Here is a 16,356-nt window from a genome sequence, read left to right as displayed (position 1 = left end):
ATGCTGACTGCATGTATGCTTAATTGATGAAAGAAACATAGTAATACTATCTAACATGCATTGGCAGTAGCAGGGGAGGACTAGAAAGCATGCTAATATCCTTCAAATGTCCAAATGTATAGGGTGTAAGATAGAACATTGTTCTCTTCCTGCAACCTAGAAGGAAGGAAAAGCTCTAAATGATTTTAGACAGCACCATCTTCAGTACTGTTTGTCCACTGGGAAGAACAGTTTAAATTTTTTAATGGGCTTGGGGGGTGGGAATCTTGCCAAATTTTTAAAACTCCCTAGACATTATTACACTGGTACCCTAAACATTTGATGCTGGTGCCTAGAAATCATGTGATTTCTTTTTGCAGCCTTCAGTAAGAATGGGCATAAAAATGATAAAAGCTGGGTCTTGGGAAATTGAAATAATTTACCAGTTTTCTCTAGGAAATTTGTGAAGGATTCACAGGTGGAATAGAAATATCTTGCAATAATGCTTCAAATGTATGGTTTATGTCTCAGGATCCTTGGATCCCTGCAGTCAGTAGCAAACTCTTGTTTTCTGTGACTCTCTGAAAGTCATTGCCTCTCTCTTTTCCAGTTAACAGCAGAATCACAGCATCCAGCTGTGGTGCAGCATGTGACTTCAGAGTATGCAGTTGCTTCCTTGGTAGAAACAGGTCAATTGATTGCCATCCCTTTGACTTCCCACTTCAATGATACATTCCAATTTGATTCTGAAAAAATGAAGGTGGGGCAGTCAGTCATGGTGATTCTGAAGACCATAGAGACAGGCGATCATGGATTTTTGCTTGCTGTCCAAAGTCCAAAGAAGAGAAGGAACATGATCAAGTTACAACAGGAGTCCAAGACACCAGAGGAAATATCAGTTGTGATAAAACATTCTCTGTCCTTGGGAGATATGGTCACAGGAACTGTGAAGTCAGTCAAACCCACCTTTGTCCTTGTGGCACTTGATGATAAGCTAATAGGCAACATTCATGCATCCCAGATCTTGGATGACGTTCCAATAGACACCTTTCCCACATCAAAGCTAAAGGTTGGACAGAAGGTGACAGCTCGCGTCATTGGGGGTCGAGATGTTAAAACTCACAGGTAACAAACTTTTCTTATATTTTGTTTTCTCATAGCTGTTTTTTTAAGCTTTTCTATATCACTGTGCTTGTTACAACATTGTGCTGTAATTTTTTCATCTTTGTTGCCTATAGAGAGGCAGAGGCCTTTGTGCCTCTGTTTATAATGTGGCTAGTTCAGATCATAAGTGCAGCATAGCCTAATTTTGTTCTAATCTAAATACCTGCTCCTTTCCCTACAGAGCAGAAGAGGACAAACTTAGAAACCTGTTAGAAGCTAAATGATCACAGCTAGGGGTAGAATTCTAGCAGGAACTCCTTTGCATTTTAGGACATACGCCCCTGATGTAGGCAATCCTCCAAGAGCTTACAAAAAAGACCCTTGTAAGCTCTTGGAGTATTGGCTACATCAGGGGTGTGTGGCCTAATATGCAAAGGAGCTCCTGCTAGAATTCCATCCCTGATCACAGCTCAGTTGGTACTCTGTTGCCTGTGGCAAATGCTTACGTGTTATTTACATAAACAAGATTTAATGCCTGTGTTTTAGAAATAACTTCCTGTTATGTGACCTTTGACAAATGTTGCCTAAAATGTTGAAAAATTATCTCCCTAAACATTAAATGTGAGTGTGATTTAAAGAAAGAAATCAAAACAGCCAAATTTCAGCAAGTTCCTCCAGACCACATAAAAGTCCGCTAAGTGCCATGTATTGCCCATTCTTAATGAGAGCCAAGATGTGGGTTGGTATTCATGTATATAGACCTTCTTAAATTCATTGACAGGTTATCACTACATTTGTGAGGAACTGGAACTAAGTGTTTGGGTGCTTGGAAAACAAAGCCTTAAGTGGTCAGAGGATGGTTTCTCCATCTGAAGGGAGTAGACTTTGCAGGCATTTGCTTCTTGGTGCAATATCTTTTCACTCCTGGTCTGAGGTAGAAAATTTGTCTAAAATTGCAAGAGTAAAGCTCATTGTCTTTTCTCAGGAAACTGACTTAATATTGCTGAAGCAGCCTACCAAGGAAATAGGTTGCCTTAGTCAAAAATAATTTAGTGTCTGGATTTTGCTTTTAGTTGTTGTGTAAGAGGATAAAGTGCTGATTTCATACTGTGTTGGGTAAAGCAAGGATCAAGTGCTAAGTCTGTTTCTTAATGTTCCAGGTATCTGCCCATCTCCCATCCATACTTCACCCAGACCATCCCAGAGCTCAGTGTCCGGCCAAGGTAAGGAAACTTTTAAATGTTCTGTTTTGGATGGGTGTGTGTGAATTTTTCTAACTGTTAAATGCCTAAATTCTTGTTATTTATCTGAATGCCAGGTATATGTTTTGATTTTTGTGTCTAGAATCCCAAATTGTATGAAGAGAATGTATTAGACAAAATTATATCAGATCCAAACATAGAATATAGTTTGGTGGGGGGCGTTGTAGAGGCTGAGATAGTGGTAAACAGTGAACAGAGGAATTGTGATCAGGAAAAGCTGATTCACCTGGAGAATGCTTGGGCTAGAAATATTGGGAGAAGGCTAGACAATGAATTCTGAACTGCTGTTCTTCTCAGCATACATCCAGCTACCCCAAACATTCCTACTGTTCCAAACATTCCTAGTGTTCATTATTTTGCAGAATTCAAATATTGCTGCCACATACCATTACTTTAATCTATGCAAACATTATAAGAATTCCATTCTTGTGTAATTAAGAATTTGGTAGGCCTGCAATATGAGAGCCAGTTTAGTGTAATGGTTAAGTGTGCAGACTCTTATCTGGGAGAACCAGGTTTGATTCCCCACTCCTCCACATGCAGCTGCTAGGTGACCTTGGGTCAACCACAGTTCTCTCAGAGCTCTCTCAGCCCTTTCTACCTCACAGGGTGTTTGTTGTGGGGAGGGGAAGGGAAAGGAGATTATAAGCTGCTGTGAGCCTCCCAAGTGAAGAGCAGGGTATAAATCCAATCTCTTCCTGATAGTGCATTATGTTCCTTGGTTTTGATTGCAGCATGAGTACAGACAGTGCATTTTGTTTAAGGAGAGAAGTAAAATAGAAAAATGAAGCCTCATGCTTCCCACTATATTTATAATGCTTAACATACAGGCATAACTGCTTCACCTCCTGTTATAACCAGGGAACTGAAAGGAGAAAGCAACACAACCTTGTGCCCTGAAGACTTTGACACAGAAGAGAGATTAAAATCTTTCAAGCCCGGGCAGATGGTAACATGCTTTGTTAAGAAGGTGAGGCCTGAAACTGCTAAGAACCCAACAAATTTTGTTTGTTTTTTGCACTTAAGCCAGTTGGCATTTTAGATTCAGAAAGTTAATATAATAGATAGTTGCCCTGACTTGGATAGCCCAAGCAAACCTGATCTCTTCAGATCTTGGAAGCTAAGCAGGGCTGACCCTGGCAAGTACTTGAAAGGGAGACCTCCGTGGAATACCAGGAGTGGTAGGCAGAAGCAGGTTGTATCCACCCACTTCTCTGAACATCCTCCATGTCCCAGTAGGAGTTGCCAGTAGACCAGGCACACTTGCGCATACACACACACACACACACACACACACGCCTACAAAATACAATAGATACATGACTGGAAATTCTTTTCCTAAGTAGTCTCCAATTATTTCTTTAAGTTGTAGATCGCTTTCCTAATTTTACTTTTTAGATTCATGTTTGCGAGGTGGGAGGTGTGTTAATGGTGAAATGCTTCAGTGAATTTTCAGACTTAATTCTAATAAATGCATAATAAATCCACAGGGTAGCCATGTTAGTCTGTTGCTGCAAAGATAAATGGAAGTCCAGTGCCACCTTAAAGACTAACAAAATTTAGCACCCTATTCAAGCCTTGTGGACAGAGAGAATGCTACATTTCTTGATGAATCTGACTTCAGCACTATCATGTTGGATTCTCTCTCTGACGTTCATTTTTAAGAGAACATGAACCTTTAGATCAGCAACAGTATGTCGTGGAAGGCGGCAGTGTTCCCGGTGGAAACCTGAATGTTATAATGTGCCTTTTCCCAGTAGAATAATGAAATGTGATGTCTTCTCTCCTGTGGCTTCTGTTCCCAGTACAACACCGTAAAGAAATGGCTGGAGGTGGACGTTACTGCTAGTGTTAGAGGGAGAGTTCAAGACCTGCTCCTTTCGCCTAACACCAAGGTGAAAAATCACTGATGTCCCAAAACATGCAGAAAAATACTTCAAAAATGTTTTCTTTAGTATATTTATAAATGATTTGAATAAAGGAATAGAGGGAATGCTTATTACATTTGCAAATTATACTAAATGGGGGGGGGTAGCAAATGCAGTAGAAGACAGAGTCAGGATACAGGATGATTTTGACAAGCTGGAAAACTGGGCTAAAACAAATGAATTTTAATGGGGGAAAATATAATAATAATAATAATAATAATAATAATAATAATAATAATAATAATAATAATAATAATAATAATAATAATAATAATAATAATAATAATAATAATAATATTTTATTTATATCCCGCCCTCCCTGCCGAGGCAGGCTCAGGGCGGCTAACAAGACATGGTGTGTACCATGATTATTATACAATTCATATGATAAAATATAGTTAATAAATACAGTTAAAACAGTTACATAAAATTTTAAAAACCACAATAAATTAGAGGTGCTACATTCAGTGAGATATATATCCAGATGGCTAGATGTCACTTTCAGGGTTCCTTATAGGCTTGTTGAAAGAGGGTAGTTTTGCAAGCCCTGCGGAACTGGTTAAAGTCCCGCAGGGCTCGCACTTCCTCCGGTAGCTGATTCCACCAGTGGGGAGCCATTATTGAGAAGGCCTGCTCCCTCGTTACTTTCAGTTTGGCCTCCTTTGGTCCAGGGGTTTTTAGGAGACTTTGGGAGCTGGATCTCAGCGCTCTCTGGGGAACATATGGAGAGAGGCGGTCCCTAAGGTAGGCAGGTCCTCGGCCATATAGGGCTTTAAACATACTACTGCTATGGATACAGGAATAATTCTAATTCAGAGATGTAACCAGCCATTGAATTAGGCTTTTCTGTTGGTAATAAAACCTTTCTCTCTCCTCAGGTCTCAAAACATGCAGAAAAGTACTTCAAAAATGGGCAAGCTTTGACTGCAACAGTGGTAGGCTCTGATATCACTAAAACCAAGCTCTGGCTGTCACTGACAGGTATGATTTTAAAAGCATCAAACAAGTCCCCTGTGTTATGAATTGTTTGCCTAGTCATTAGAATGGCACTTCCAACATATATTCTGCCATCTTAATGCAGAGTTTTCTTGTGCATGACAAGTTTCAGTTGTCACAGTGAGCTTCCTGGCCCAAAAGGGTTTCCCATTCACTGCAGTGTCAGCTCAGTGTACCCATCTATATTATCCCTGTTTGGGGATGCCTATATTAGATAGGAACTCCATATGCATATTAGAGTTCTAACAGAGCTCTGGATCTGTTACATGATAAGTGAATCAGGAAATATTCTATCCATTTGTAGCCACTGGTCAAGTTGAGAAGGGTTTGTTTTACACAATCAGTGGGTGAAACTGAGATGAAAACAGGTTAAGCTAGAAAGGGGCACTGAATAAGTAGTGACTCTTCACATTTTTGTTGTTATAAGCAATACATCTGTTGATATTTGTATACCAGGCAAGAAGAGTCTTACTCTTGGGAATTTTATACAATCCATCTTTCTGAACCAGTGAAGTTGGGTTCCCTGTGTTATATTTGTAAGTGGAAGTAACAGCCTTAGGATATGAGTAGGACTTTTTTGGTAGAAAAAGCCCAGCAGGAACTCATTTGCATATTAGGCCAAACCCCCTGATGTCACCATTGTTTCACATAGGCCTCAGGAGGATCAAATGTACGAAGACTTTGGTATATTGTGTCTGAGAACTTTAATCTCTTCATTTTCTGAGCAGGAGTTCATTCTCTGGAGAACGGAACCATCATCCTAGGCTATGTCAAAAAGGTGATTCCACATGTTGGCCTGTCTATCATGCTTCCCTTTGGAAAGACTGGCAAAGCTAGCCTTTTCCACTTGAGTGATTCATTTGTTGAGCAGCCACTAGAAGGTTTCAGCATGGGACAACTTGTCAAGTAAGACATTTCTGCGAAATCACTATCATGATCTTCCCTTTAAATATTCTATACACACATGGAGAATTTTATGCTGCTTTTCAGAGTGAGTGCTGTCTAACAATGAAAAGGTTTAAAGCTAAGTTTGTTCAGAAGATAACGTCCTTGTATGTATTCAAGTTCTCTGTTGAGTGTCCCTCAGATTCTGTCCCCCCCCCCCCCCCAAATTTATTTCCCTAAACTAAAAGTTCTTTCGTGTTTGGTTTCCTGTATTGTAAAATGGACACATAAATAGCCTTTATTTTCTCCTCCTCACTCTGGATAAAATTGCCATATTCTTCTGTTTGGTATTTACAGATGTTATGTTCTTTCCAATGATCATAATATAACAGAAGTGTCCCTCCGGCAGTCCAGGTAAGGAATTAAGTTGCATGCTAAATATAGACTAGCAGAAGTGAAGTGAAGTAAATTTTTAAAAATTGGCATCCTTTTTTTTAAACAAGTATTCAAAATTAAAATAAATTGCTGGGTCAGGGAAGTGGGAAATTCTTGAAGATTTGGGGGTAGAGCCTGAGAATGGCAGAGTTTGGGAAGGAGAAGGAGTTCAGGAGGGATGTGATGCCATAGAGTCCACCCTCTGAAGCTGCCTCTTGTCTCCAGGGGATCTGATCTTTGTAGTCTGGAGATCAGTTTCTAGGAGAATTCCTGGTCCCACCTGGAGGCTAGCAGCCCTATAGGGAAGAAACCTACCATTTGGACTAGAACTGCAGCAGCACAAATTCATTTGGATCTGATCCTGCAAATGAGATGTGTAAATTTGCTTCGTTCTTATTTTTTCTTTTCTGTTCCAGCTTTTAAGTTTGGAACAGATACAGACGAAAGCAAAGCAGTCCTGCTTATATTTCCTATGCTATCTTAATTGTATAAGCTTTTCTGCACAGCCAGGAAAGCCAAACATTATTTTATTAATGTGTAAGTAGAAATAGGATTCCAGAAATTTGATTTTCTATTATGATACACTTGCAGGCATGGGAATTTTGGGCTGCTGTGGCCAGTTGTGTTGCTTGATGTTTTTCAGAGGTTCAGATTTACTTTGCCTGGCCAGCAGGAGGGCATTTCATTCTATCTCTCTCTTTTATAGGGTTAATCCCAAGAGCCATGGTAAAGTGGAAGATGCAGAAATCACGAGCCTTGATAATGTTCAGAAAGGTAAACTCATCAGAGGCTATGTCAGCTCTGTGACACCATCCAGTATCTTCCTTGGGTGAGTTTAGTATGCTGGTCATAAAAATGAATTCTCTTTTTAGAAAAATGCACATACTAACTAGGCATATTCTATACGCAGAAGAAATTGTGAAATGTTTGCAGGTTCCAGTTCCAGGCTAAATCCAGTGCCCCAAATTACTTCACTCTGGGTTTTTTTTTTTTCTTCTCAGGTTCCCTGTAGTTCTTATATCTGAAAAATATTTTTTAGCATTGGAAGGAAGTAGGATCTTTGTTTCTGGAGTTCGTTGGCTCTGTCCTTCAGCCCATCAAGAGTGTAGAGCCATTTGGGGTTAACTGGAGCTGTGGTCCAAGCTTCCTCCAGGACTATCAATATACCACTATCCTGTATCATCTCTACCACATTACTGTATTCAGTAGTTGAAATGTTGTTATTTATTTATTTATTTATTTTATATCCCACCCTCCCCACCAAAGCAGGCTCAGGGCGGCTCACAGCATAAAATCCCAACAAAATTAAAATAAGTATTAAAAGTTTATTCACTTTTTACTTTCATAGGCTGGCTGCTGGTTTATGGAAAGCCAAGGTTCAGGTTCCATTAGGACTGGCTGGGGAGGGGGGTGCTTTGCAATGATCTGGCTTTTGAAGTGAGACTGTAACAACAGACCTATCCTTTTTTCTTTTTCTTTTTAATAGATTGTCTGATTCTGTTGTGGGTCGAATCCCATTGGAATATATCACCCATTCTTTTGTGCCAGGTCAATGTGATTGTGCAAAATTTATACACGCAGGACAGTTAATCACTGCCAAAGTTCTCAGGTAAGTGTTTTGTTTAATTCATTGCTGAATTTGGGATGGGAACACTTTGATATAGAACAGATAAAACTCTGTCATTTATGGAGGGACATGGAGGTAGTCTAGTTTAGGAGAAGCAGCAAATCAGATTCAAATACCACTTCAGTTTGGTCAAATATTTGAGTTTGCCATTTATAAAATGCTAATTCTAATAACCTATCAGAGTTGGTGTGAAGTTGAAGGAGATAAGGAATGTACTTAGCACATTTTTAAAAGCACTATGTAAGATTCCATACTTACAGTAGTTCTTTTTCTGCCATTCTTTCCCCATCACCATTTTGTTTTATTTTTTTTAACAATTATACAGTGTAAACAAAGAAGAGAATCATGTGGAGCTCTCAGTTCTTCCTGAAGACACTGGGAAACCGAGTGTTATCCCGGAGTCCCTGAATTTGCCACTCAGTGAAATGGACACAAACTTTAAGAAGCTAAAGAAGCGCAAAATTTCTGAATGTGAACAGGTATCTGTCTGGGTGGGAGACTGGGTAGCAGTAGTGATAGGAAGGTCTGGGATATAATTGTACCACATTACATGTATTTGAATTTTTTTTACATACGTAAAAGGTGTTTGATAAAAGTGTTCTTTTTAAAATTGAGTGTAAAATTTTGTTTTCTAATGATAGGAAGAAAAACAAGGAAAAAAGAGAATTCATTGTACTGAAGGAGATGATAGTGGCATTGAGGTCTATTGTCGGGAGGAAGAAGAGGAGGAAAAATGTGAAAAGAGCTCTAAGGTGAAGAATTATGGAAGAGGAAGAACATCTGGACTTCTTTAGAGTGTTTTTGTTGCATATATTTAATACAAAACCTTTTGATTTTTCTCCCATTAGAGAAGAGAAGTTCCCAGGCTGAAGGTTTCAACCAGCTTTACGTGGGAGGAAGATTTAACTGAACTGGATACAACCATGTTGAGAGAGACAGAACACAGCTCTTCTAGTGAGGAAGACGAAGAAGATGCACAGTTGATGGTGCAGTATCTCAGTACACTCTGCTTCAGCATTGCTTTACATGCATCCTGGAATCTTATTTGCTGATCTTTAACTTAGTACTTCTAGGGCGTTCCATGCGGACCTGAAAAGTATATAGATAGTGTGTGTTTTCCCCCCGAAAGTGAGAGATTTTGGTACAATTGGGACAATAAGTAGGATTAGAGTCTTTCTCTAGCTTCAGATTATGTTGGGAGTTGTTTTATGCAGACATTCTTCTTTGTTTTGGATACTTGCATCAGTAAATTTGTACTTGTTCTTGAGTTGTGTTGCTTAGATGAGATGATGACAAACATGCAATTGTATATACAGCTACCCCAAAGCTTTCTTTCAGTTACCATCCTCCACACATATGCGGAGATGTAGGAAGCTGCATCAGTTTAGCTAATTGCACCACAAACCAAGGCAGACAAGGTAATGGATGATAGGTAATAGATGTATGCATTGCTGGTCTTGAGTGGCAGGAGGGTTTGGAGTTCAAAGTGCCTCAGCTAAGGGTTAGCTATGTCACCTGTTCCAGATCATAGCTCTTCTTAGAAAGTCCATGACCTCTTTTAAGTGCCCACCACTTAGAGCAGGGGTGGCCAACAGTAGCTCTCCAGTTGTTTTTTGCCCACAACTCCCATGAGCCCCAGCCAGCATGACCAATGGCTGGGGCTGATGGGTGTTGTAGGCAAAAACATCTGGAAAGCTACCATTGGCCACCCCTGACTTAGAGCAGCTTTGAGTGACCATGTGATTGGGCATGTTACTCCCCTTACATTGAATCTTGTAGCATCACTGCTATTGCAATCATTACTTCATTCTTGTCTTGTTTTATTTTAAGACAAAGAAGCCAACAAGGCAGAACAAGGAGTTGGAGAAGCAAAAGGCAGAAAAGGAGCTTGCCAAACTGGAAACTGCCCTGATGGATCCTACTCGGCAGCCCCAGTCTGCAGATGATTTTGACCGCTTGGTCCTTGGCAACCCTGACAGCTCCATCCTTTGGTTGCAATATATGGCCTTCCATCTCCAGGCGACAGAGATAGAGAAGGCCAGAGCTGTGGCTGAAAGGGCCCTCAAAACAATTTCCTTCAGGTGAATCTTCTTTCCATTTTGCCTGTAGCTGTTTCTGCTTATTTAAGGTTTAGTTCATAGGGTCACCATAAGTTGAATGTGATTTGACAGCATTTGACACACGCATCATTGCTTCTGTTGTGGTTTCATTAATGTTTAGAGTTGTTCTATAAACTATGCAGCTATTTTAAAATTATTATATTTTAACTACTGCTGGAGACCACTGTGTATGTATAGATTGTAAAGAGGGTGAGTATAAAAATAAAAAGGGCCACATATGTGAACTCATGAAGCATTGGCCCTCTTTCAGCACAAGGGTATGGGAACTGAACAGAGTAAAGAGAAAGAAAAGAGATGGTTCTACAGTGATTTTTCATAGCATTCATCCTGATTGCATAGATGAAGCCAACAAGTGGCTGATGTTTTACTGTTGGTTTTGGGTAGCCGTACTCCCTTGATAGCACATACTCTCATACTCCCTTGTTAGCACAAGTGGGCTGGGTGGAAAATTCTGCATTAAAAATTTGCTCAGAAGAATACTTCCTTGATGTGCTACAGTCCCAATAACATTTCTCCCCAAATCCATAATGTCTGATGCCAGAAAGATGGTGAGCTGGGGTGGCATGACACCCTAAGTAGTAATCTGGGCGACCCAGCCCCCAGCCATTCAAGATTTTCTGATAGGTTCAGCATTGAGTCAGGTGGGCCCCAGCTTCCCGTGCTCATTGCTGGCTCACTCTCTCCACCCAGCAAGAACTACCATAGCCTCCCTCACTGTGCCCACCCTTGGGCTCAGCTTCTCCCCAAATCCATTCTGTGGGAAAGGTTTCTAGTGTTACATGCCCAGTTTCTGGTTGGGACATAATACTGTGATTTGCCAGCTTCCATGTGATGTTGAGTAGCTGTTGAGGACAGTCATTGCAGAGGCCATGGCTCAGTGGCAAAGCATCTGTTTTGTGTGCAGAAGGTCCCAGGTTTAATTTAATTTAAATTTAATTTAATTTTTAGGTTTATATCTTGCCCTTTCTTGCAAGTGGGCTCAGGGCGGCTTACAACAGAAATTTAAACACCTTTTACAAGTTAAAACATCATAAAAACATAACAATATAAAAACATAACAGTTCAAGACAAAGGCAGTACAGCATCACAAACACAGATGGTGAGCCAGCAACAGCGTATAGGCTGATATCTTCAACACAGCAGAGTCACCATGATGGTGAAGTGATGGGGAGGCCAAAGGGATGTTTGCCAGATCAATTAAAAGCTGGCAGCAACCACCAGTTGCTGGCATCACCAGCTAAAAGACTGGACAGTAAATTGTATGGAGAACCTTCATCTGAAACCTTGGAGACCTGCTAAGAGTTGGAGTAGGTAATACTGACCTTGATAGACCAGTAGTCTGATTCTCAGTCTTTGTGTTCATGTCATTGGAAACCAGGAAGGTAGGGTTGTATGTACCTGACTGACCCAGCTCATATGTGCCAAAGAGAAGTCTAGGAATGACAACGGCAGAGGGCAGTTTTGAACTTGTGAGGCTACATTACTACCTGCCTTTTCTGGGTAATAGGGATCTGTTGATTAGGATCAGTTGTTTCAGTAAAGAAATATAAACTTTGGTCAATTTGTTTCCAAGGGAAGAGCAAGAGAAGCTGAATGTGTGGGTAGCCCTACTGAACCTGGAGAACATGTATGGCACAGAAGAAGCACTGATGAAAGTCTTTGAAAGAGCCATTCAGTACAATGAGCCCCTGAAAGTTTTCCAGCAGTTGGCAGACATCTATGCTGATTCTGAGAAATATAAGGTGAGACCCAGTTACAGCAGTGTTTTAAAGTGGAGAGTCTGTACTACTAGCCTGTATAGCTGGAAAATGACACTGAATGAGACTGGGTTTTCTTCCTCCTGTGGAATACGATATTGTGGATATATCTTCAGGCTGCGACCGGTAGCAAACTTATTCTTTACATGGCTTTGTGCAAGCAGTGCCTAGGTATTGCCTTCCTCTGGGTATTTGGCTTTAGCTAGAGTCTATTTATAACAAAATGTGCAATCAGAAGATACTAGATCAGTATGTTTACACTAATTTACTACATGCAGTTTTTCATTGTCTTGGTTGCTAGATTTAGAATTTCTTTTTATTTTATATAAATGTACAAAAACCATTTCTTTACCAGATCCAGGATAGACATTGGCTTTTCAATGCAACCAAGCTTGGGGGAGGAGTTCAAGAGCACAGACTTTAAACTAAGTACTGGAGAAAACGAAAGAAAGTAGTTTGCAAATCATGTCTGTTCCTTCTGTCACTGTTTGCCTGAATCTCTTAGGGCCCTTTATCTTTCTGTTTGTCAGCCTGAAACCCCAAGAGTAACCAACAATAGTTTTCGAAATGGGCAGAAGACAGGACAGGGAATCCAAGCAGAGAATCAGTAAATTCTCAGAAGCTAGATTTAGAACATGTGTAATTTACTAGCCAGTACATAGAGTTGGTGGTGACCTGGATTTTAGTCTTGATCTTGCCTTGAATTGCATTTTTAAATTCTTTAGTTCAGTTTTCTTATGTTCATAAATGATTAGTGACAGCTCTTTGCCTTTAGATATGTGTGGGTTTCACATCTTAAAAATTATCCCTTTTTTCGTATCCATCAGCAAGCTGATGATCTGTACAACACAATGCTGAAGCGCTTTCGCCAGGAGAAGTCTGTGTGGGTGAAATATACTACTTTTCTCCTAAAAAGAGGTCTGATAGAGGCAGCTCACAGGCTTCTCCCACGGGCACTCAAGTGTCTGCCAGACAAAGAACGTAAGATCTTCTTGGTTTACTCTTTTTATGGTTGGCTTATTGTACCTTCCCCTCTAGAATTTACACTTCCACAAGGCCCAATAATGTTTGATACTGATTCTGCCCTGTCTCCTAACATTGCATGACTCTTCAAACTGGAGCTGAAAAATGGCCTCCAGAACATGGCCTGAACATCTCTCTCTCCCCCCTCCTTAATATGTAAACTGAGGTAGATTTATGAAGGACTCAAAAGCTCGCACACTGTTTTGTGTTGCTTTTGTTGACCTGTTTAAAAAAGAGGGTATTAGTGGATTTTTTTTTTTTTTTAGATTTTTATTTGGACCAAGTAGCTACCAGAACTTCATGCTTCTTATTGCTTTTTGGGGGGCAGTGCATGCTAATAATTACTAATGATGCTAGACATTCTAAAAAACTCAACCATAATCATAATTGGTAACTTTAATTTTAAACATGAGAGTTTAATTATGTTTAACTTCAGAGGCTGGGGGAAGTTCCTGATAATTCTATTTTGTTAACTCCTTATGCTCAGTGTTTGCTCCAGATAATCTGGAGTTTACCAGAGTCTCAAGAAATCTCAGCAGTGCTTTCATAGCACACATTGATTCTGTGCCAGTCTGTTTACCTATTGTCAGTTCTTGTGATACCATCCTGTCTGTTGTTTAATGTATGTATTCTTGCTTTCTCTGTCACTACACTGAAAAAACTGCATATGCTGCACTGAAAAAAATCAGCCACAATTACTAACACATATTTTACTAAACAAAAATGCAGGGATGGAGGGAACTACTCTGAGAAATTGCTGGGCATTGAACCCTAACTTCTTTGTTTAATGGTGCTTTGCCAAGGTAATGGCAATACCCTCAAAATCTGACCAGAGGCAGTGACAGCTACTATGTTTAGGTTTTATTAAATTTATACCCCACCTTCCCCACCAAGGCAGGCTCAGGGCAGCTTATAACAACAATCATAAAACAATAAGAGACTAACATGTTAGTGCATCATCATAATAAAATCAATTAAATTTAAAACATTTTAAAACAGTTGGTGCTAATAACATTCTGATGTTATTCAGGTTCGATGACTAGAAGGTATGTTTTAAAAATCCATGTTTGCTGTGTTGCAGATGTGGATGTGATTTCAAAGCTGGCACAGCTTGAATTCCGGTTTGGAGATCCAGAACATGGCAAGGCCATTTTTGAGAACACCCTGAGTACATACCCAAAACGCACAGACATCTGGTCAATTTATATAGACATGATGATAAAACATGGCAGCCAGAAAGAAGTACGGTGAGTACTAGCATGAGTTAGAAAGTCAAGACTTCTGAACCCTCCAGGAAAAAATTGTGTTATAACACAGGGATTGCCTGTTGGTCTTGATTTCAAGAGAAATTACATCAGACTGGAAGATCTGATCATTTGAATGCGGGAGGATTAGTATTACAACACCAAGAGGGGTTCAGAGTGAGGGACTGGATTAATGGAAAGCATAAAGAACCTTAGGTCTATTACATGCAATGGGAAACCATTCTAGCAAATCATTTTGATGATGTGACCAAAGAAGGCCTGAAAGCAGGACCTTCCCTGATGATGTAAGAGCCTTTTGAACAAAACCCATGTGCTGAGAATTTAAAACTTCCAGGGTTCTCCATGCTGTTTTTCAGTTTTTATTTCGTTTTGAGCTAGGGAGGGCTCGGTTTCTAGTGAACACATTTGTGCAGTCTTGGTCCATACTGGTTTCTGGGTCTCCCTCATAACCAGGTGCTGAAGATGGTAAGGAAGCTTTGTATCCAGGTTGTCTGCTTTCTTTTATTAACAGAAGCAAGGATCTGACAGCATGTTGATCTTTGCATGAGGCAAAGGGCTTTGAAAGAGAGAATGAATGCTCCCCCCAAAATAAAACTGAGTAGACTATTCAGTTCATACTTTATGATAAAACTGTGTTCTGAACAGTCTGATGCATTTTCACAGGGAAGTTTTTGAACGAATAATACACCTCAGCCTAGCACCAAAGAAGATGAAATTTTTCTTTAAACGCTATCTAGAGTATGAGAAGAAATATGGCACAGCAGAAACAGTCCAAGCTGTGAAGGCAGCAGCACTGGAATACGTGGAATCCAAGAACAATCTTTCTGAGGGTTGATGCACATAACAGACAGACTTTGGAGTATTGCTTGCTAGCTTGCAGAGAAGCATGGCGGAGCTGTCAGGAGGAGGAAAGCCATCTCTGCTTGCTCTGCTTCCTGGTGGTCTCAAGAGCAAATAAGTTAACCTCGGACAAAATCATCATGACTTATCTGGAACTGTATAAGATCATAGGCCTTATAAATATTTGTATTTTTGCTATCTTCTTATGATGTTTAAATGAGAATTGCTTTATAATTTTATTTAAAAGAAAATTAATAACATGCAGAAAGCCCACAGATTTTGTGTACAGACTACTTAAATGCAGTAAAATTATGTGAGTTTTTTTGCTTACACTCTTTTTCTATATAAAGGTGATGAAGAATGTTTGTTTTCCTTTACTAGTATTTCTCACTTGATTCATTCATTCATTGTTGTATGAATTAGAAATTTATGCCATCTGGTTTTAGTTGGACTTTTAGCTTGTTAACTTCATAGTTCTTCTATGAAACCTTGAACTTTTTGTTGTTGTTGTAAAACCTGTCTTACCAGAGCCAGTTTGGTGTAGTGGTTAAGAGTGCAGACTCCAATCTGGGAGAACAGAGTTTGATTCCCCACTCCTCCACATGCAGCTGCTGGTGTGACCTTGGGTCAGTCACAGTTCTCTCAGAGCTGTTCTCTTAAGAGCAGTTCTCAAAAGAGTTCTCTCAGCCCCACCTACTTCAAAGAGTGTCTGTTGTGGGGAGAGGAAGGGAAGGAGACTCCCTCTGAGACTCCAAGTGAAGGCTGGGGTAGAAATCCAATCTCTTTTTCAAAGTGGCAAACAGCATTTCCCTGGGCATGTACGAAAGGGCCATGAGAACTAAGCACTGATGCAACCCTTCTTGCCCTCCTTCTCATGATCTGCCTACGGTCACAGAATCAGCATTGCTGTCAGATGGTCATCTGACCTCTGTTTAAAAACCTCCAAAGAAGGAGAGTTCACCACCTCCCAAGAAAGTCTGTTCCACTGAGGAACCACTCTGTCAGGAAGTTCTTCCTAATGTTTAGTCAAATTCTTTTGATTTAATTTCAGCCCATTGGTTCTGGTTTGACCTGGGGCAAAAGAAAATAATTCCACATCATCCTTATATGACAGCCCTTCAAGTACTTGAAGATG

The 16,356-nt window shown here is 40.1% G+C and overlaps 1 protein-coding gene across 2 annotated transcripts in view; it reads left to right on the top strand.

Annotated features, from left to right (window-relative positions):
• PDCD11 (programmed cell death 11) overlaps positions 1-15,598 on the top strand; it is a 47,192-nt gene extending 31,594 nt beyond the window's left edge. For both annotated transcript variants that reach the window (XM_060241720.1, XM_060241721.1), the window contains exons 20-36: positions 590-1,104; positions 2,244-2,306; positions 3,207-3,315; positions 4,151-4,240; positions 5,152-5,254; positions 5,998-6,175; positions 6,512-6,568; positions 7,296-7,418; positions 8,076-8,198; positions 8,542-8,695; positions 8,858-8,968; positions 9,065-9,202; positions 10,047-10,297; positions 11,910-12,078; positions 12,921-13,074; positions 14,198-14,363; positions 15,045-15,598. In XM_060241720.1, coding sequence (XP_060097703.1) covers positions 590-1,104; positions 2,244-2,306; positions 3,207-3,315; positions 4,151-4,240; positions 5,152-5,254; positions 5,998-6,175; positions 6,512-6,568; positions 7,296-7,418; positions 8,076-8,198; positions 8,542-8,695; positions 8,858-8,968; positions 9,065-9,202; positions 10,047-10,297; positions 11,910-12,078; positions 12,921-13,074; positions 14,198-14,363; positions 15,045-15,216 — 2,676 coding nt within the window. In that variant the 3' untranslated portion in view covers positions 15,217-15,598. The remainder of the gene's footprint in view (positions 1-589; positions 1,105-2,243; positions 2,307-3,206; positions 3,316-4,150; positions 4,241-5,151; positions 5,255-5,997; positions 6,176-6,511; positions 6,569-7,295; positions 7,419-8,075; positions 8,199-8,541; positions 8,696-8,857; positions 8,969-9,064; positions 9,203-10,046; positions 10,298-11,909; positions 12,079-12,920; positions 13,075-14,197; positions 14,364-15,044) is intronic.
• Positions 15,599-16,356: the final 758 nt, after the last annotated feature.

Source organism: Heteronotia binoei, chromosome 6 (genome assembly GCF_032191835.1).
Source record: "Heteronotia binoei isolate CCM8104 ecotype False Entrance Well chromosome 6, APGP_CSIRO_Hbin_v1, whole genome shotgun sequence".
NCBI classification, from domain to species: Eukaryota; Metazoa; Chordata; class Lepidosauria; order Squamata; family Gekkonidae; genus Heteronotia; species Heteronotia binoei.
This window is presented reverse-complemented; position numbering and strand designations above follow the sequence as displayed.